Source organism: Leptodactylus fuscus, chromosome 2, assembly GCF_031893055.1.
Source record: "Leptodactylus fuscus isolate aLepFus1 chromosome 2, aLepFus1.hap2, whole genome shotgun sequence".
NCBI lineage: Eukaryota > Metazoa > Chordata > Amphibia > Anura > Leptodactylidae > Leptodactylus > Leptodactylus fuscus.
In genome coordinates, this window is record NC_134266.1 from 228,191,036 (window position 1) to 228,213,852 (window position 22,817).

The following is a 22,817-nucleotide window of genomic DNA, read 5'->3' on the forward strand; positions in this document are numbered from 1 at the left end:
ACACACACACACACACGGATACATAAACTCTGTGACATCGTTTCACAACAGCTGGGTAGACAACATGTTACCCATCTATAGTTTTGCATGCTGGGTAATGGGCGCTGTATAAAAATAGCAATAATTATACACCAGATTGATACACTAGCTATAGGGCTGCAGACCCACCGCTGCAGTCTCTACAAATGGAGGAGATCCTTGTGGAACAGATGTGATGATAGTCGAATGTCACCATTTTCTTTGTGCGGATAATCACAGATTGAAGTCTAACCTCTGGCCTGTATAGCAGAGAATGGAGCCAAAACTCATCAATTTGGCATGAGCTCAGCACCATTAGCAGCAAACTTCTCCAAAACCCCTTACAAGCAGATGCAGTCATTTAAGTTTGCATTATCCCATCTTCGCCTCTTTTCTAGCCCTTAGTACAATTGATGTAAATCATTTACCACATGTGCATCAGAAGAAAATGCCAACAGGCTCGAACCGTCCATTTAGATGAATCTACATATTTAGCACAGGGGTGTTGGAGACAAAAGCCAAACCTCACGTATTCCTTTGAGTTCCAAAAGAACATTTTCTGTAAAATCAAAACATGGCCTGGAAATTAAAGTAATTCTCTTGTGTCACTTAATATTTTATTCAGCTATCTGCTGGGTTCCCAAAGATGTCAGCCATTACAAGGTCCATAGGGGCTGTTAACCAGCTGTCTGTGGCTGGTGACTGGATTCACATTTTAATTGTTAGGGCTTATTCATACTTTGGTGTGGGAATCGTATATATATATATATATATATATATATATATATATATATATATATGTGTGTGTTACAGGAACACAAACAACATCCCGAATTAATCTCCTCATTTACTTGTGTGAAATGTAATCTCATAATAGAATTAAAACTGAAAGATATTAACTAAATATCCTCCATTTATCCCGAGAGCTAAATTATGTTTCTACCTCCTCCAGGGCCAGGGCAAATGTCAGGGCCCACAGTGCCTGAGCGGACCCACAAAGCATCGAATTAGTACTTCCATCAATACAGATGGGGCCCATTATACTACATGGGGCACGGGGGGGGGGGGGGCACCATATTGTGTAGAGACAAAAGGAAGCTGTTACTCTGGGGCATGAGGCAATTATACTATATGGGGCATAATAAGGCGACCATTATACTGTATGTGGGCACAAGGTCGGCTCTATACTGTGTAGAGCCACCAGAAAGCATAAGACACTATTATACTGTATAGGACATAACAATGTGACCATTATATAGTATGGGGCATAATAAGGGGCCATTATATTGCATGGGGGCACAGGGGAGACACTATACTCTGTAGGGCGACACGGGAGCTGTTATTCTGGGGCATAAGAGGCTATTATACTATATGGGGCATAATAAGGTGACGTAAAGAAAAAAGGATCCAGCACCCAGAACTCTTGTGTAGGGAGATTAGATAAAACTTCGCTTTTATTTTTCACATTAAAAATTCGGACATCTCAGAGTAATGTAGTCCATATACAGAGGTGGTACTGTTTAACGCCGACGCGTTTCAGTGCCGAGGCACCTTAATCATGGCATGTTGGCAACTCTTCAATGTGAACTTATATACTAAAACAACTAACATGTGCATATGTACAAAGGGTTAAAAACACGGAAGTACCTGCCTACTGCATAATAGCGGAAGTAGTCACCATTCAGAGAAAAGAAGATAAAGAACAAACAGAAATAAAGTTTTCAATAACAAAATTGCTTATCTTTCTTGCCTAATTATATATCCTAATTTATCTCTTTCCAGGTTGCAAAATTTGCCAGAAAAGTTCATAAGTCAATATGGTCATATTACATGCATGTGCGGAAAGACGACACCGACACAGAGCAAAAATCCAGCCACTCTACATTGTCAAATTTCCCATCCAGAAAAACACAAAACAAACATATAATAGAGTAATAGCAATAATAATCACAATCAAGTAGTCAGAAACAATAATAAAAGAGTGACATTTTACTGAAAACATGGCTGGCAGCATTTGTAATTAAAATGTTTAAAATGATACTGAAATGATCAATGTGTAATGAATAAGTTATTTTTCTGTGTATATATAGTGGCTAGTTTATAAAATAGGGGTGTATTTAGTAGAAAAATACTGTATAGATGTGGCCGTGTGCTTTTAAAGTTTGGAGCCAATCAGAATAGGGCAGCCGTTCTTAAGCTCCGCCCCTATTTTATATCGATGGCGGACTTAAAAGAAAACATGTGGTCAAATATGTGCCGTGGTTATAGAAGATGTCTATATAAGATCACTTATAATTGTTTGCATAATAAGGTGACCTTTATACTGCATGGGGCATAAGTGGCTATTATACGGCATGGGGCATAATGGGGACATTATACAATGTACAGCCACAAGCTAATGGTTATTCTGGGCCAGAAGAGGCCATTATACTATATGGGGCATAATAAGGTGACCATTAAAGTGCATGGGGGCATATGGGGGACCTAAGGAGGCTATTATACTACAATTCTAGCAGGTGTGCCACAACAAAAACGATCAAATTTGAGATGTTTCTACTGCGGTGGCTTTTGGGTGAACACACTTTACACAAATGACAATTCTTTTTTCACAAGTAAAACCTCAAAACATTGCAAAGCTCAGTAATATGACATTTTTATGCCAGTATTGTGCAGTGTCAGACTTGATAAATCTTCCCCCTACATGGGCCTCCATATGGTCCCCTTGTGAGAGAAGAAGGCTTGTGTAACACATTATTCAATGTTGCATGGCACAATTTTGTTTTGATGTAAAAGTAAATCTCAGACCTTTTATTCAATTACTTTATTTAACATGTTGGTGATATTTAGAAAAATATATAACATGGAAATCAGAGGAAACTATTATTCAGCACCATAGAGAAAACTCCCAGAAATGTTTTATAATACCGCCATTGTACAATGTCTTCCTTCGAGCAGAACGGTTAGAACTTCAATGGCCAGAGCACAGGAGTTCTCTGCATGTAGCTCTTATATGCTGGGTCCTCTCCCCATCTTTTCATTGCCTGTCTCTCAAGAATAGGAATACCACTGACATAGTTGAGTAGAAACCAGACAAATATTGGGGATATGACGCTCAGGTACTGGTACCCACTAAGTACTGATGAGGCAGCAAGAAACAGTCCAGTCCACTGCAATATCTCTCCAAGGTAGTTTGGATGCCGACTGTACGCCCACAGACCACTCTGGATAAATTTACCCTGTAGGCAAAAAACAGACATGATGCAAAGTTACCGCCATCGCAGATTAGACGCTGCACAGATATTCATTAACAGCATATCTTGCCAGTAGGTCTATCCAATTTGTAGATATGGCCATATACATTTTTTGCTGAACAGCTTAAAAGTACTGTAGGACATAATCTTTTTCCTCGCCAAAAACACTGATACTTGCTGGGTCCCCACTGGTCACTATTTTTGGGTCCCTCGTGAAATACAGGAAATGACGGCTCAGCCAGCCAATCACTGGTTGGGGCAGGTCAAGTATAGACTATATGGAGAAATGTATTGGAAAACATTCAGTCCCATTGTCACAAGTGTCTGAAATCCAGCACCAAGACACGTAGTCTGCCCTTACAGACATCTGTGATTAAAGGGGTCATGATAAGAAATCACGGGATGGCAGATTGTAATGTAATAGGATTAGAGATGAGCGAACAGTGAAATATTCGAGATTCGATATTCGTTTCGAGTAGAGCCTCAATATTCGACTACTCGATCGAATATCAAATCCCATTATAGTCTATGGGAAAAAATGCTCGTTTCAGAGGAAACCACTATTCGACTAAAGGAGAGTCACCAAGTCCACGAATAGTAGGAGGAGAGTGTTTAGGAGGAGTGCTGTGCAGTTAAAGCACACGGACCCCATTGTAGTCTATGGGGACCGTGCGCTTTAACTGCACAGAGCTTGCAGTTGCGCTGATAAAAAGTAATCTCCCTCGTAACAGCAAGCTGCCAGCTCTCCTGACTAGCAAGGACGAACCTGCTGCAGAACCAGCGTTGATTTGCTACAGGCTCGTCCTTGCTAGTCAGGAGAGCTGGCAGCTTGCTGTTACGAGGGAGCATTCGGCCAATCAACGCTGGTTCTGCTGGAGGCTTGTCTGTGAGGAGGCGGAGTCTAAGATTAGACCACAGTAGTCTTCATTGTGGTCCGATTTTAGACTCCGCCTCCTTACAGACGAGCCTCCGGCAGGACGAACGTTGATTGGCTGAATGCTGTACACTGGCCAATCAACGCTGGTCTATTCATTCCTATGAGAAAAAGTCAGCTCCCTCGTAACAGCAAGCTGCCAGCTCTCCCGACTAGCAAGGACTAGCCTGCTGCAGAACCAGCGTTGATTTGACGAATGCTATACACTATATAGCATTCGGCCAATCAAAGCTGGCTCTGAATCAAATATTTACTGCGATTAGCTAGTAGTATTCGATCGAGTACGAATATTTTGAATACCGTAGTATTCGATCGAATACCTACTCGATCGAATACTACTTGATACTACTATCTCTAAATAGGATGTCATCACTGTAACAAGTCAATTTCTTCCCTCTTAGATATTCCACCATCCACCGTGACTGGAACTACTGAAAAGTGGAAGCGTTTAGGATCTACAGCAGGCAGGCCAAAGATATAGAGCGGGGTTGTCAAGCGCTGAGAGGCATAATTCATAAAAGTCACCAACACTCTGCTGACTCTGCAGAATATCAAACCTCCTCTGGCATGAAGAACAGCATAAAAGCTGAGCGTCACGAACTGCATGGTATGGGATTCCATTGGTAAGCAGCTATAATGCAAACCTTACATCCCCAAGCACAATGACACGTGGAGCTGAGTATAGTGCACCGCCGCTGGACTCTGGAGTGACAAAACACTTCTCTATCTGGCACTCTGATGGATGAGTTTGGGTTTGGCGAATGCCAGGGGAACACTACCTGGCATTATAATAATGCTATGTGGTTATTTTTCAGGGGTGGCCTAGGCCGCTTAGTTCCAGCAAAGGAAAATCTAAATGCTTTAACATACCAATATAACATTCTATCCTTTCAACTTTATGGGAACAATTTGGGGAAGAACCTGTTTTGCTTCAGCATAATTATGTCCCACTCACAAAGCAAGGTCCATAAAGGCATGGGTGAGATTAGTGTGGAAGGAATGACTGGCCCACACAATCCCCTGACCTCACCTTCACCGAACACCTTTAGGATGAAATAGAATGGTGAAATCAAACCAGGCCGTCAAACATCAGTGTCTGACCCCATAAACGCTCTTCTACATGTATGGCCAAAAATTCCCAGACACAGTCCAAATTTTTTTTTAGAAAGCTTTCCTAGAAGAGTGGAAGCTGATCTAACTGCAAAGGGGGAACCTTTATGATATTAGTGCCTCTGGATTTAGAATGGGATGTGATAAAAGCTCCAGTAGGTGTAAGTGCAGTATCCAAATATGTTTTTCTGTATTGTGTATTATGCTCTCTGTGGACACTTAAGGAAGTTGTCTAACAACCTTCTCTAAAACCAAATCACTTGATCACCATGGATCAGGTTCCCTGAACCTCCACCAATCTGCCAGGGGAAATTACATCCAACCATTATGTGGTATTAGATGGAGCCCATATTGTGAGCCTCTAATACTCAGTAGCACTAGCTAACATAAACCTCTCCTATGACATCTATACGCCCTAATATCCTCTTAATCCCCTGAATAACTCCTGGTAGTAAATCGTATGTGCTCTGTCAATGTATAAACAACCAGTTTTAAAGCATTTGTCCCCCAGCAGACATCTACTTATTCTCACAGCACATAACAAATGTCTGATCTCTGGTGACTACAGAGAACATTACAGCACGAGTCCGAAGTTTGAGTGGAGCAATTGAACATGGACCAAGCTGCTCCATTCAATGTCTATGGGACTGGACGGGGGCCTCTGGACCTTTCTTCTAGTTATTGTTGGGGGGGCCTGAAAGCAAACAAAAATCTTCAAACAGATTACGCCTGAAAACTCAGATTGAATTGAATGGGAGACAGATAGGTACTGCCTGGCCAGCATGGAATTTAACATTCTGCTTCAGTATTCTGGCTGGACACTTGTCTGTATATTCCCCTGATGAATATTTTTGGGAGGAAGCCCTATGACCATTTTCCCTTTTAATGGGCAAAACTCCAGCAGCAGGATTTACCCCTACTCCCCTTTGTGTCCTATGAAACTAATCGCCCTTTTAAAAGTGGCATTACGACTTAGGTGAACACTTGAGTACTGTTCACACTGTGCAATCTGTGTAGGAGTTTTCTTTGAACTCTGATTTATTATTTTCACATGCTTACTAGTACAAATTGCCCTGTTTTATTAGATACGCTTAGTCATTGTGGTAGTAGATGACTATCTACCTACATGGGAACCCCATATGCAGTGGCAATTGTGGTTCATTATACTGTTCCCACTGAGTATTACAGTGTGCTCTGGGTGTTCCTATGTATTTATGAACATGTGGCACTGTTCACACTGTGCTACCTGTGTGGAAGTTGCTTTTAAAATCTTAATAGCGCATATGGATTGCTTCACTATATACACATAGCCATTGTGGTAGTAGATGACCATCTACCAACATGGGAAGGATCTGACCCTATATGCAGAGGCAACTGTGCTATTGGTTCATTGTACTATTCTGTTGAGTATTACGGTGTGCTCTGGGCGTTCCTATTTACGTGTCACACTGAGGGTCTATTCACACGGAGTAAACGCGCACTCATTTTGGCAAAATACACATGTAAAGAATACACGTAGTCAAACCTTATTTCCCTCCTCCTTTCAGCCGCGAACTCTATCATACCCCTGAAATGGCTCGACCCTGACCCACCCACGATTGCGGAATGGATCAATAAAGTACATCAAATATCCCGCTTCGAGGAATTGTCCAGCTGGAAAGCTAGAAGACATGATAAATACCAGAAAATCTGGACCCCCTGGAAGGACTTAAATTTATAAACCCTTCTATGCTTTCTCCTAGGTTCTGGACTGCAGTGGCCGGATTACCACCTCTCCTCCCCTTCCTACCCCTTCTCTCCCCCCCCCTCTCCTTCTTTCTTTTTCCCCTTCTTTTCTTCTGCCTCCGCAATATTGTCTTACATTCCCTCCTCCTAATTCTCTTCTACATCCTTTTACGAACTCATCTTGACCTACATGAATAGCGTGTGAAGCCGATTCAAGTCTTATGGACGTCCATTATTTTCTAATTAAATACCCCCTACCCCCCCCCCCCCCATATACGTCAACTATTACTTTTTTCGTCAGGTCTTTCCCCTACCTTAATGTTTATTTGCTAGTTTTATACACAGTTAATCTTTATGTTTTCTTTATCTCGTGTTACTACTCATATATTTGTTCAAATCCACAATTGCTTTGTCATTATCTATTTTGTATGTGTTGTGTAAATCAATAAAAATGTTGAAAAAAAAAAAAAAAAAAAAGAATACACATGTAAAAAAATGTCATTAAAGTCAATGGGAGTCCTATTTTTACACGTGTATTTTACCAAAATGAGCGCGCGTTTACTCCATGTGAATGGCTCTGTTCACACTTTGCTCTCCATCTGGAAGTATTTTTTGAGCTCTGAATAACTGTTCCCACATGTTTGCTAGCACAAACAGTTTTGCTTTACTAGATACGCTTAGCCATTTTGGTAACAGGTTACCTTCAACTAACATGGGAAGTATCTGACCCCATGTAAAGTGGCAATGGTGGCCCAGGTTGATTTTGTTGCTCCCGCTGGGTATTATGGTATCTCCTAGTTTGCCAGTTTTTGAACCTCTGAATATTTTGAATGAAAGAGATTTATCCCAAGGTTCTTCTAGTCTGTGGATGATTATTTCTATTTCCATGTCTATGGCAGAATAAATCATGTCTACTATTTTAGGGAGCCTTCACACAATGTAACGCTGCGCTCATTCTGATCATAAAAACACGTTCAGAATGAGCGCGTAAAAAGCAGCTCCCATTGACTTGAATGGGAGCTGGCATATGTGCGCTACCCATTGAAATCAATGGGAGGCTTTTTTCCCTATTGCTTCCAATGTATTACGCGCTCATTCTGAACGTGTTTTTACGATCAGAATGAGCGCAGCGTTACATCGTGTGAAGGCTCCCTTAGATGGAAATCCACATCCTACATAATGACCATGCGAGACTGGCGACACAGAACAACACTCACTGCGTTATCCGGGTCTGATTTAAAGCTCCACTTCTGTTGATCTGCAATCGCTTGTATGAGGAATCCGACAGCCCACAAAGTCCAGCCCAGGTAGTCTGTCAGCCCCAGAGGTTTGTTTCTTTTCTCAAGGTTTAATATTAAAGATGGAAGCAATGTTACAAATATCCATATACCTAGGGCGGAATAAATAGACATGTTCATTACTGGAATAAGTGGCCAGTAAATAAAACATTCAAGCCCCCCAGGAACACTTTTGCATTACATAAATTTTTCCCTAATAGAACATTTTCTTGCAGAAAACAGTTTTAGGCTAAAGCCCCACGTAACAAGGCGCAGCCCTTATTATACTATACGCAAAACGCCAGCGTTTCTGTAGGTATAATTGACATGCTGTGATTTACAAAAGTGCTAGCTTTTTTAAATTGCAGCTTTTCCCATGTGGATTTTTTTTTTTTTAAATGTGTGGATGGGATTTGACAGAATTTCATCTGCTTTGCTGGGCCCGTCATGAGGCTAAGGTCCAGTGTTGAAGAAATGCCTTTTACAGTACCTGCAAAGTGTATGAGATTTTGTTTATTCTCATCCAGATATTGCAGGTAAAAAAAGAGCTGCAGAAAAGCTGCATTTTCAAAAACATGTGCATTGTTGAAAAACTTAACATGTTAAAGCGGTGTTCACACTAGCGCCTGCTGTCCGCCCTGGGGTTTCCATCGTAAACCCGAGAGGAAACTGGAAAGGGGACGGCTTGCCCGCAGTCAGCTTTAAAATACTTTCAATTGAATGGGTTTTTAAAGGTGACCACCGGTATCCATTTTTTTCTTCACAGACACAAAGTCGTACATGCAGGACTTTTGTGACGGTGCAAAAAAAAAAAAAAAAAGGTTTCCAGAAGGAAAATGAATGAATGGGTTTTAAAGTTGACTGCTGGCAAGCCATCCCCTGTCCAGTTTCCCCAAGGATTTAAGGCGGAAATTCCGGGGCGGACAGCAGCGGTAGTGTGAACGCCGTTTAATCCATTCCTGCTCTGTACCATACTATTATATCGCACTAAGTGCATAGTTAACAAAGATGTGCGCTGTGCTGTCGCACTGAGCTATACACAGAAGCTGTGCCTGAGGCATGACTTCCAGGTCTTGACTGTATTACACAGCCGGGAACTAGGACTAGCTGTTAAGTCTGGTGACTTAACCCCTCAGATGCTGTGATAAATAGTGTCCGGGGTAAGATCATCACCCTTCCTTCCCTCTCAGATCAACCAATCAATCAATATATATACTGCAATGCATAAATTGCATTTTTAAAGGGCTAATTTTACATGCAGATTTCCAAGCATTTTCGCTACATATGCAATGGGGGAGGGGGAAGAAAACCTGCAAAAACTTGTGTTTTCGCTGTATTTTTTCCCAAAGCTTTCTTTTAGCTGTGTTTTCCTGTGTAGGGCAAACTTAAAACTGATGAGTCAAAGTAGCTGAACTGGTCACTTTACAAGCCCCTATGTCCCAATGTGATGCCGAAACACAATTCTATGAGAATAATAGTCTTTTTGTTTTATACATATAGATCTTCTTTGCAGTTACTCACCTTGCACTGTCCAGTACACAAAAAACGTTCCTGGGTTATCTCGTACTTTATTGAATCTCCTGTCATGACCCTCTCGGAGAATTCGTAGGAACAAGAACGTGCCAAGTCTGAAACAATAAAGGCAGCGAGTTATATGTCCACATCTATACCAGTGCCATCTAGAGCTAGTGTAGTCACACAGGTACGCTCCTTTCCCAGGCACAACCACAAACCCTCATTTTGGGTATTACTGTATATACTCGAGTATAAGCCGACCCAAATATAAGCCGAGGTCCCTAATTTTACCACAAAAAACTGGGAAAACTTATTGACTCGAGTATAAGCCGAGGGGGGAAATGCAGCAGCTACTGGAAAATTTCAAAAATTAAAATGGTCAGTGTTTTTGGGTGCAGTAGTTGCTGGGTGCTGGGGAAGGGGAGGGGGTGTTTTGGTTGTGTGTCTGCCCCTTCCCTGAGCTTGAGGACTGTTTTTTTGTTCCTCCACTTGGAATTCAACCTGGCTGAATATAGGGTATCTGAAGTACTCCTATTAACCCCTTCCCAACGGAATAGAAACACTGCAGATCCCCTATATTCAGTAGACCGGGCACTGTCAGACACAGGATACCTAATGTGTATGTGTTTCACAGTCATTTTCTACTTTTGTATGTATTCTAGGGAAAGTGAGAGTGATTTAGAACTTTTATTTTTTTTAAATCTTTTATTTTTTTTGCACTGTTTTATGGGAGATTCCATTTCTATACATTGATATTGTGGCTGGTCATAGACCCCCCAAAAAAATAAATAAATAAATAAATAAATAAAATAAAATAATTTGGCTTATACTCGAGTATATACGGTAATTTTACTTAGACTCCTTTGTGGCTGGCCACAACTATTCCTGCCTATTTCCGCAAAGTATTGGCAACTATACCGATAACATACATCATCTGATGTCATCCTGAACATTTCCAGCTGTTCCAGATATACAAGTACAAGTACATGTAAATTTGGGTATACTAGACAAGTGGACAGCAACAAGGGGAGGGGTCTCTATGTGATGTATATTGCGCAGTGTTACCACCCACTTGACTACTATACCCTATTTGCCTCTACATTGAAAGGGCTTATATCTTTGCAATGGCTGAACGGATTTAGATAAACCAAACACCAAAATGCTCATTGGTGATCGGGTGATGTATGTCATACAGACCTGGTGACATGCGCACTTACCGTAGTCCCCATACTGTGATCAGACCAGTCTGGAATTGCTGGCGCAAATACTTTATTCCTGTCCATTGCAGGCTAAGATGTGACAGAAGTATAAATGTCCCACTACCTATTAAAAAAGTTTTAACAATTAAACATACAATGAAAAATAGAGCAGTGTCACATTTTCTGGACAACCTATGACCATAGCAAAACATTCCTTTATAGTAGTAACTCCATACAGTACATAAATATGAACACATGGAAAAATATCCTTAAACCATGTTAGGCTATGTTCACATTGTTCACATTTGCATCCATCTCCATACTAGACTCCACTTCAGTGTCCACTTGAAATTGTCAGACAAAAAAGTCCTAGCTCCCCCGCTTAAAATATGAAGAGAGAAAAGTCCTATAATGATTCTGTGGGTAAGTGGATAAGGTTTCTGTTTTTCAGGTCCACTTGTAATTTCATTCTGTCACAGCTGGAATGTTTCTCACCGTTCCCGAGCAATCAGCGCTGTTAGTTTTGGTGCCTGAAATTTTATTTCATCTTACCACCTCTAACAATTCTAGTTCTTACTATCTGTTAATAGATACCACACCACTGATGTCAACACAGTTAGAGTTTTCTCTGTAGTTCTCACCATCCCAGAGCAACAAGTGCAGTTAGTTTTGGTGCCTAATGTACTGTTTAAGCTCTGTAATGTCAGAAGGGCGGTGTCAGGCAGGGGGTGTGACCCAGAGTTCCAATCAGAGGCAGCCAGTGTCAGAGCTCTGAATCACACCCCTTGTCTGCTCCTGCCTGACAACGCCCTCCTGACAGTACAGAGGCTAAATAGTATATGAGGCACCAAAATGAATGGCATTGATTGATCGGGAACTGTGGGGGCTAGAGGAAAATTCCAACTATATTACAGAATGTAGACACACACTGAACAGTCAATGGCCATTTCATGATCCACACATCTGTTGTAGAGTTCTGTAAGTTGATCAGTGTGTGTCTATGACCCTGTTTCCTGAATCTTGTAAGTAAATAAGATGTTTTAACCTTTGGTAATGAATGACGCAGATTACTCACAAAAGATTTTAGCTGTGGTCATACTGTGGCCAAAATAAAAACATACAGTTACATGGCTGGTTCTTATGAGTTGTTATGGATGATTAGTTTGTGTGACAGCCCATATAGATTTAAAGCAGGTGCCAGCAAAATCTGCACCGGCAATGAGCCACTAGGTGGCATCATGCTACTGTAGCACAATGCCATCTGCTGGCAGTAATCAGAGAAGCAATGTAAATCCATCTAAACATGTCTACATTGTCTTCAGTGTATTATAAAACATTCAATTTCGTTTTCTCGTGAATTAGTGTGTACTTATGTCCACACTGTATGGTAAAAAATATCAAGGCTCTGGAGGTGGACGATTAAAGTTGAAACGGTAAGGGTATGTTCACACTGCGGCTTTAGAAGAGGATTGTGAGGCACTCATTCACCTTGCAATCCTCTATAAAAACCACCATGTGTATAATATACCCTAACACCAATAAAAGCCTTCTTTTATAGCCTCATGATCCTAAACTGCTGGATCATGGAAATGACCAGGAGCTAGTCCAGGAATATAATAAATATATTATATTATTACTGATGCTCTACGTACAATGATATCAATAATAAGCGCCGCTGTATATGTTTCATCTGTGCTCAGCTCATGTCCTTACACGTATTCTGGCAGGTTTTATACTGTATAAGGTCACAATATGACTGAGACAAGACGTGACCTTTTATTTTCTTACCTCGAAAGAAAGGGATTAGTGAAGGGAAGAAGCAGAGAAGCTGGGACTAATACTAAGTCATATATTACAGGAGTATCCACTAGTCTACTAGAGGATAACAGTAATATATGGGATACAAATATTCTATATTTGGAGCCTCAGCCAAATAATACATGCAAAGCCATTGGTAAATGCAACTATCCTGGTCTCCTTCCCAAGTGTCCAGAGGAGCAGAACTGGATTTTGGGCACTGTATAGATGTCGCTTGCCATATTCCCCACTAGAGGAGACGTGCAGGGGCGTAACTTGAGGGGGTGCAGAGGGTGCAGTCGCACCAGGGCCCAGAAGCACTGGCATCAGTACTGAGTTGCAGCTTCCATCTGGCCCATAAACCAAGGAGACCCACAGATTACCCCCAACCACACTAAGGTGGATTAAACTCCTTAGCACCCGTAACCATCACTATCAAGAATTTGCTGTAGAAATGAGGTAGGGGGCCCCAGACAAAAGATTGCACTGGGACCCACAAGACTTTAGTTACGCCACTGGAGATGTGGGACTATGGGAATGACACAATGTATTATTTATCCGGCTCTCTGTGGGCACCAGGCAGTTTCAAGATGAAAACCCTTGAAATTTGCCCAATCTGGATGAGTAAATCAATGTATGAAAATTTTTCAGCCTGACTATACTTCCTTATGCCTATTTCACATGGAGGTTCTGTAAGGGTAAGTGTACATGGAGGAATTTGCTGCAGATTTGGGAGCGCGTTCTGCCCCCAAATCCATGGCAGACCCAGATTCTGCACCCCATTATTTTAAGTGGGAAGCTGAGATCGCAGCAGCACACTGAAAAAATAAGCGTCCTGCTTGATCTCGCCGCGGATACCTTGACTGAAAACTACTTGCTGATTAGTTCCATTCATCTGAGACTAAATGACAGCGGAAAGCCACAATGCCGAATATCTGCATTTTCTGCCATGTGAAGCATTTTACAACTGAAAGCCTGTGCACTGCAACGGCATCCAGCCGCGCACTCCGCTCCGGATTAGGCCCAATGAATGGGCCTAGTCCGGAGGGTGGAGTTTCTTCAAGCCGAATCGCAAGGCGACTCGGCCCGAAGAATGAGCATCTCGCTTCTTTTTTCCGTGAGTTGGAAGAAACGGCTCCCGGAAAAAGCTTGATTTCAACGGGAGCCGTCTTTTTGGTCAGGGTTTTGAGGCGAATACGGCCTCAAAACCCTGACCAAAAAACTCTGTGTGAACTTACCCTAAGAGTTACACAGAAAACGATCCCGGCATTATTAGCTTATTCTTCTATGAAAGAATACCTTGGCAAAAGAGGGATCACAAACCTTCTCTACTAGACCTTTATTCAACTGGGAACGCTCAGTGGATGGAGGACTGGTGTCATTGGGCAAGTCGGAGTAATGGTAATCAAGCTATTGCTGCCATACACTGGGGGCCCAAATACACATAGATTCTATTTATTCTAAATCTATAGATTCTCTAATTTAAGTCTGTCTCTACTAATGAACCATTTTAAAGGGTTCTATGTTCTCTGTACAATCCCTACTTTTTAAAAGGTCCCTTGACAATAAACTGGTGGTTTACTTGATGGAACTCCTGCTGATCAGCTGTAATTTATGGCAAAACCTGGCGGTGTTCCCTGTACCACCCCTACAGGAGAAATAAAGTATTGCAAAACCGCCACTCCAATGGGTGCAGATTAGACAGATAATCCACAGGAAGAGCTATTATAACCGCTCACCAAGACATAAGTATCCCCAACAAATTTAGATACCAGTAAGTTAATCAAATAAAGACAGATATTGTACCCCAGAGAAGCCCCTCTAACAGTAAAGTGACAATAATATATTGTCACAGGCCCCCTACACTCACCTAGAAGTAACCAGAAGAGTTATAATCGTCAATTAATTTATGCCCACTTAAAGGGATATAGAAAGCACTGCGCATGTCTTGCCGGCCATTTTTCTGTGGCTGCTACACAAGTGAACGCTAGTCAGAAGAAGACATAGAAGGACGCACGCGGCTGTAGGAGAAGAAAGGCGTCACTGGAAAGTCTTCGGGCAGCAGGGGAACCACCCCCTGTGCTGTCTGGAGACTTATTTGCATACAGAGAAAACCGGGAATATCACCGGAATGGCGGCTTGGAGAAGACTTCTAGCCTTTCTTAAAGAAGACCTTTCATCAGATTGGGCACAGGCAGTTCTATATACTGCTGGAAAGCTGACAGTGCACTGAATTCAGCGCACTGTCGGCTTTCACGATCTGTGCCCCGGGTAAAGTGCTATCGGTCCCGGTACCATAGCGCTTTACAGTCAGAAGGGCGTTCCTGACGGTCAGTCAGGAACGTCCTTCTCCACAGAAGCGCCTATAGCGCTGTACAGTGTGAGCAGGGAGGAAAGTCTCCCTCCCTCTCTGCTCACAGTGCTCGTCAATAAACGAGTATTATCAGGAGGGGAGGGGGGCGTTCCTCCATGCTCATACTGTACAGCGCTATTGGCGCTGCTGTGGAGAAGGATGTACCTGACAGACTGTCAGTAACGCCCTTCTGACACTAAAGCGCTACGGTACCGGGACCTCTAGCTCTTTACCCGGGGCACAGATCGGGAAAGCCGACAGTGCGCTGAATTCAGTGCACTGTCAGCTTTCCAGCAGTATATAGAACTGCCTGTGCCCAATCTGATGAAAGGTCCTCTTTAAGGCTATTCCAATGTGGTAGGCCTGAAAAAAGGATAAAATCCCTTTAACAATGGCATGTTGGGTGCAAAAAACAGATTTGCACAGAAACTTGCTACCTTTTTATAGAAAAAAAATTGGAACAAAAAGTTTAATAAATTCCCCCACTGTCCTCTTCATAAGTGAAATTAAATGCAGCAGATTTGTTGCAGACATTTCATCTAAATGGCGCTTGCAGAATTCCACGCACGTGCCGCAGATACAGCCCTATTCAGATGGATGGACAGAGCTAATTTCCCATTGCAAAAAATTCTGAGGCTTGTGAATATGCTCTAAATGCTCTTCTTTGGAGCAGACTGTAGTAGTGACAGAATCCTTTCTTTAGTCTGCGCTTCTTTCCAGTAAAAAATATGACATTTGTTCAGGCTTCATTGACATTCTAGTCAATAACGCGGATGGCATACCTTTGACATTACTGACAGCCTGCTTGTTCTGAAAATCAATTCCAGCTCATGATAGGGCTCACTGATGTTATCCTCTGACACGTCTTAATGACTTGACAAAGGCCCAAGATAATTAAAGAAGGAATTCTCCTTTATCCCGTTGGTTCCTGTAATACATCTCAATATGTGCAAAACCCGAAATGCACTTCCAGTGGCTCAGTGGTTAAATGTTCACTACACCACCACGGTCCTGACTTTCAATCTGATCACAGCAACATCTGTATGTTCTCTCTGTGTACGTTGGTTGTCCAGGGAACTTCAACAGGAAGCCCCACCAGAAACTGTCCACGCCTAGACACCTATTTATTGCCCTCTAAGTGGATCATGAAGGGGCATTGCTTGTACTAACACACAACTTTCAACTGGTGCACTTGACTTTTCAGCAATAGAAATCTTAGTGACGGACACAGAAGGGAAGGTCATTACTTTATGTTGCACACACTGGGACCAGTTTTGGATGGAGGAAACACTGCATAGATTCCCTTTAATTCAGTAGTTCCTCCACTATTTGCTTCACTCTTAAGTCAATTGTCGTCATCTCACATTTGGATATCGACCCCTAACACAAGAATTGCAAGTCTTCTGTTGAACAATATAATCTCAATAATTCTGTTCATGTTCATAGTTTTGCTACAAAAGATGATCTCTTTGCCAGGCTTAGATTGGTGGCTGTGCTGGTTCCCAAAACCTCTGTTATTTCTGGTTCAGAGACCCATGATGGGTCTCAGACTGACCTGGGAATGATGCAAAGAGGCTGGGTTTGAAACACGCCTGCAAGTTTCCGTCTACAGCCCAGTTTCGTGCAGGAAATGGAAACCTGCAGAACGGAGACCGTGAACGAGCCCTTATCTGTTTTCTCTCTATTGTAGTCCTCATACTGCTCTTTTTCACCTCAACAATCTACTCCGCCCAAGGCACCTAATGTTGTCCCTCACCCCCGAATACAATTTTTCCTTGAAGTTCTACTCCTGTAGAGTCCAGTTGTATTCGTCCCATGTTTTCCAATACAGATGACAAGTTAGATAGGGAAATTATAGTCTAAGTTAAATTAACAGTGCAGGTGAAAGGAACAAACTTTTCAAAATAGTTCGCTAAAGAAAAGTGCCTGTGTCTTTAACAATTACTTCTCTGATTTTTTTTCCACACTTAAAGGGATCTTATCATTAAAACAAAATTTTTTGTCCCTAACACGTAGGAATAGCCTTAAGAAAGGCTATTCTTCTCCTACCTTTAGATGTCTTCTCCGCCACGCCATTTGGTTAAAATCCCGTTTACTGCCGGTATGCAAATGAGTTCTCTTGCAGCACTGGGGGCGGGCCCCAGCACGCAAACAGCACTGGGGGCGTCCCCAATGCTGTGAGAGAACTCTCCAGGGCCGCCTCCATCTTCTTCAGGAACGGCCTCTCTTCGCGTCTTCTTCCGGCGCTGGCTACAAACTTCTAGGCCTCGGGCAAAGCCGACCGCACATGCCCGCCGGCCACAAGAAAATGTCCGCTTACACAGTATTGTGAGTGGCCATTTTCTCGTGGCCGGCAAGCATGCGCAGTCGGCTGCCCTAGGCCTAAAAGTTTGAAGCCACTGTCGGAAGAAGACGTGGAGAGAGGCCATTCCTGAAGAAGATGGAGGCGGCGCTGGAGAGTTCTCTCACAGCATTGGGGACGCCCCCAGTGCTGTTGGCGCGCTAGGGCCCGCCCCCCGTGCTGCAAGAGAACTCATTTGCATACCGGCAGTAAACGGGATTTTAACCAAACAGCGTGGCGGAGAAGACATCTAAAGGTAGAAGAAGGCTATTTCTATGTGTTAGGGACACAAAATTGAGTTTTAATGATAGGATCCGTTTAATTCCACAAGCAGATACGTTTACAATGAAGTCTATGGAGAGGGGATGGAGAGGAGAATAAGGGGATAGACAGAGATATCAGGGCATTTACTGCACTAAATAAGACATTTCTTTCAGGAGAAGGCTGGATAGTAATTTTTGATAACCCAAGAAAACAGTCACTCTATACTGCAGGTATCTCTCTTCTTTAAGGAGCTCTTCCTCCCCCTCCCTTCTCCATAGAATTCAATTGTACAGATTTGATCAGTGGCAGAAGGAGGGAAAGAAACAATTAATTCTCCTTGACAAAGTATATTACAAAGTGTGTTATCTTCACCTGCGTTATGCATTTCCAGAAAAAATGAAAAGTTTAGTTACGCTTTAAGTAAGCCCACTAGGGACAGAGACAGATGGGAACAATTACAGTCTGTGTACAGCAAGTATCTGTGCTACGTAAATATTCAGAAATAAATCAATGCAAAGATAATTATAGAGCAGGATACTATTTTATGGGTATGGACACATGTTCAGGTTTTTTGATGCAGTTTTTGAAGCCAAAACCAGGAGAATCTGTCCTTTATAGGTTGTAACCTTTCATGATTCAATCGTGACTTGTACGTTCTCACCCTGATAGCAAAGACACATGATGCAGGACGAACAATCATTGGCCTAGATTTACTATTATTGGGGTTCATAGAAAAAAGGGGGCGTGGCTTGAATCTGCCAAAATATTGTTGAAAAATTCTAGGTCAAAGTAAATCAACGAAAAAGTGGTATAACGTAGATTAGACAGTCTGAAGATAAAGCAGATTTATCATCCAGCATCAGCCACTGTGATAAACCTGGGATATCAGTAGACTGCCTAAATTTCCACTGTCTAACTATTAGTACATCTGGGCCATTGTCTGTCTTCAAATAATGGCAGGATAAGCTAAGTAGACTGTGCATTACCCTAAGATGGATGTTGCCATCAATCCCCCATGAGGCGTCTCGCAGCAAAAATGCAGTGCAGGAAATACCAAGGTGGCAACGCATCGCAGTTCTTCCCACAGCACTTTAGACAGAAAGTTTTCAGAGGTTTTCTCTATGGACTTTCTGTTTCAATTATACCTATGGGGAAACTGCCGGCGTTTCCGTAGATAAAATTGACATGCTACAATTTCGAAACCCTCGCCGGTTTTGGAAATCGCAGCGTGTCCGCACCTTGGTTTTTACAGCAAAGTGGCATGGGATTCCCTAGAATCCCATATCCACTTTGCCCTGACTGTAAATCGCAACGTTTACATCCCATGGGGCCCCGGCCTAAAAGTTACAAATGACCTTTAGCAAAGTATCCCATAATCTTGTTCTGACCTTGTATGAATATTAATGCCATCAGGGACTATGGGGAAGGGAATTGATTACCAGTAGTTTGAAACCTTTTAAACAACACCGCAACAATTTTTACCCTGCCTGCGCCATGTTCTGAATATGGGATGTGGAGGGCCACCAGCCACAACAGATGTATTGTTCATTTATGCCAGTTTTCACGTGTAAGTAATGACTGGAATCTTCACCAGTATTGATCTAGCGCAGAATTCAGACTAGACGCATGGACACTTGAAGGATGCGCTTAATTTATGACACGGCGCCCAACTCATCATAAATTAGGCACATCCTCCACCAGCACAGTAAATTCTAGTCTTGATAAATCTCTTCCAAGTGTTGTAAAATGTTATTGGTTTACACTCATAGGGTCATAAATATATACTGGTGCTTCTCAAAGCTTACAAACTGATAGGGGTAGTTCACACGGAGTAAACGAGCACTCATTTTGGCAAAATACACATGTAAAAATAAGATTCCCATTGACTTCAATTACATTTTTTTACATGTGTAAAAATAAGCGTCAAAATACACGTGTAAAGTGTCATTGAAGTCAATGGGAGTCTTATTTTTACACGTGTACTTTGTCAAAATGAGTGCGCATTTACTCCGTGTGAACTACCCCATAGGGGATTAAGATTTTGAGCTCTACTTTAGACAATGAGTGATGTCAATGGAGCAGATTTATTAAGAAAGGCATGTTGTATGAGGCTCCAGATAGAAACTGGCGTAGATCTCCATTATAACTCACACCAGATGTTCAAATAAGCATTTCTCCGCGTGAAATCAGTTTTTTAAATCGTCTCAAAATCCTCAAAAACTGATTTTGAACTGTAAAAGGGTAAGTTCACACTGAGTTTTTTGGTCAGGGTTTTGAGGCCGTAATCACCTCAAAATCCTGACCAAAAAGACGTCTTCTATTGAAATCAATGGGAGCTGTTTCTTCCGACCTCCGCCTCAGGTTCTGAACCAAAAACCCTGTGTGAACTTACCCTAAGGCTAAGTTCACACTGAGTTTTTTGGTCAGGATTTTGAGGCCATATCCGCCTCAAAATCCTGACCATAAAGACGTCTCCCATTAAAATCAATGGGAGCCGTTTCTTCTGTCTCCCGGAAAAAAGGAGCGAGGTGCTCATTCTTCAGGCCGTTTTGCCTCGCGATTCGGCCTGTAGACACTCCCTCCTCTGGACTAGGCCCATTCATTGGGCCTAATCTGGAACGGAGTGCGCGGCTGGATGCTGATGCAGTGCACCGGCTTTCAGTCGCGGCTACCCGGTTTTTGGTCCGGAACCTGAGGTGACCTCCTCCTCAGGTTCCGGACCAAAAAACTCTGTCTCTAATAAAACTCCATCAATTTCAATGGGTTTTGAAAACCATCTGCAGGCGTGCCTTTGTACCATGTCCGTCTGGTATCTGCTCTTTTGGGTGGAGAACAAAGTAAGACGTTCCGGACTTTTTCATCATCCAAAAAATAATAATACCAGATGGACAGCAACAAATCCATTTTTTTTTTTTTTTTTTTTAACATTGAGGTCTATGGAAGGCGGAAACAAACGGATTACAAGCGGATAGAAATATGTTTGTGTCCATTTTGAAAGTCATTTTTCCCTCTGCGCACGTTCAGAATGAAGTAGGGAAAAAACAGATTTGTCAAAAACAGACACAGACAGACAGTTTTTTCGAAGGACACCCATTGACTAATCTGTCTAAAAAGGTGAACTGTGTAACTGTTTGGAATCAGTTTTTGGACCAATCCTTTTTTTTTTGTAAACGGTTTGGCAGTGGACGGATACCAAGCACAAGTGTGAACCTAGTGTAACTGGCTTATAAATGAGTTAGAATAAACATGTTGGGTTCAGGCATTTCCACCCCAGCCCACATGCGCACAATTTTTAACAGAAGATAGGCCCTTGTGCCAAATTTACACCACAATATTACAACTGGCATAGTGGGATTGATAAACTCTCGCACTATCTGTCTAAGCGGCGCAGAATACGTTGCCGCTATATAAGCAAGCAAAATAAAATAAAGTAAATAAATATTGGCCATTATAGTCTATGGGGATTCGTGTGCTTTTTACTGCACAGCGCTTGCAATTGATTTGGTATTCCGTTAAGGGGGGTCCCCATGCAGACTCCCCCGGACGGAATACCAACACAGATGTTAACGAAGGGTCACTCTACCGACATTAGGCCCTGTTCACATGGTGGAATTGGCCAGTGATTTGGGGGTAGATTCTGCCTTCTATTGTTTTCAATGGGAGGCAGAGTTTGTGGAAGGTTGCTTAAAAAATAAGCGTCCTTCTTAATCTTGCCGTGGATTCTGTGGCTTATTCCAGACACAAGACCCTGAAGAATGAGCATCAGCATTCTGCTGCGAAAAGTCAGTGACCGTAAATGAAGAGGAATGAGACAGATGTTCACGTCAAATTCCACTTCACTTTCTGACATCTGAATTGGGCCTTAAAGGGGTTGTTCAAACAAAAATGGACACTTTTTATAAAAATTTGGCAGGACATGACAGCTGGTTAAACAAGGCCAACCGCGCTGGGAGAGCACCGGAGACGGGCAAGTATTTATAACGATACTGTGGCCAATAGCAACCAGGACATGTATGTGCCTGCACTGAAATCTGCACCAGCTCACAACGAACGTACATACGTGCTTACATGCATACATATGTACGTTTGTGTCCCTGTCCATGAAAGTAGTATGGGCAGTGCAAGACAGAAAAATGCAAATTTTTGCATAAAACCTGACTCATGCAAAAACATTGGGACTTGTATGCCTTGTCCTGCTGCTTACACTATTAAGTCCATAATGGAACTAAATATTTAGATAAAATTTAATAAAGTTACTTGAAAAGTGATCACAGTAAAAAAAAAAAAAAGCATAGACAAGTAGTTGTTCATAGCAACCGAATGGGTTACTACAGGCAACTTCCGGCCTCGATCGCAAAGGAACTAAGCGCATGCGCACTGAACTTTATGTAACTTTAACATTCCGCCCGTAGTTGCTAAGTTACCGGAAAGCGTCCGTCACGTGACCGCACCGCTGCCGCCATTAGTATTTAGGTTGAGAGGTGTCATAATAAACCACCCGGCCTGACTGTGTAGTATAAGCCGCGCGGTGTGCGCCGGAGATCAGCCCGGACCGCGGCCATAGTGTAGGTCTGTCCGCCCCTGCCTCGTACACGGAGCCTCAGTAACCCGGGCTCGGCCATGTATCCCGCTTACCTGCCAGATCATAGAACTTCTCCGTGTGCAGCAGAGCCGCCACCGCCCACAGGATCCACTGGATGACCAGGCTCAGGAGCAGATACACGGACAGTGCTTGCAGCATGGCTGCGGAGTCAGTGCAGTGGATTGTGCAATAAGCGCCCCCTTCAGGCACTTCCTGCTTCTAGTATTACTTATGTAATGCTTTGCATAACTTCAAACTTTGCACTTTCTTCAAAAGCTATTCTGCCACTATTCACACTGCCTGATGATAAATGCAGACGTTTAAACATAAGAAAATGTCACCATGGGCCGCAAGTCTGTCCTGCACTTCTGATAGCTTCTTCTAGATTTTCCTTCTTTGTTTCAAGGAGTTTTCCCATCTTATAATGTAACAGTACATTATATCTATGACT

The 22,817-nt window shown here is 42.5% G+C and overlaps 1 protein-coding gene across 1 annotated transcript; it reads right to left on the bottom strand.

The window, feature by feature from the left end:
* Positions 1-2,219: 2,219 nt before the first annotated feature.
* LOC142193872 (uncharacterized) lies at positions 2,220-22,529 on the bottom strand. Its single transcript, XM_075262885.1, has 5 exons — positions 22,420-22,529; positions 11,048-11,153; positions 9,837-9,943; positions 8,256-8,428; positions 2,220-3,254 (listed from the first exon to the last, which is right to left on the bottom strand). The coding sequence occupies exons 1-5, from the start codon at positions 22,523-22,525 to the stop codon at positions 2,979-2,981; spliced, it is 768 nt and encodes a 255-aa protein (XP_075118986.1). The 5' UTR covers positions 22,526-22,529; the 3' UTR covers positions 2,220-2,978.
* Positions 22,530-22,817: the final 288 nt, after the last annotated feature.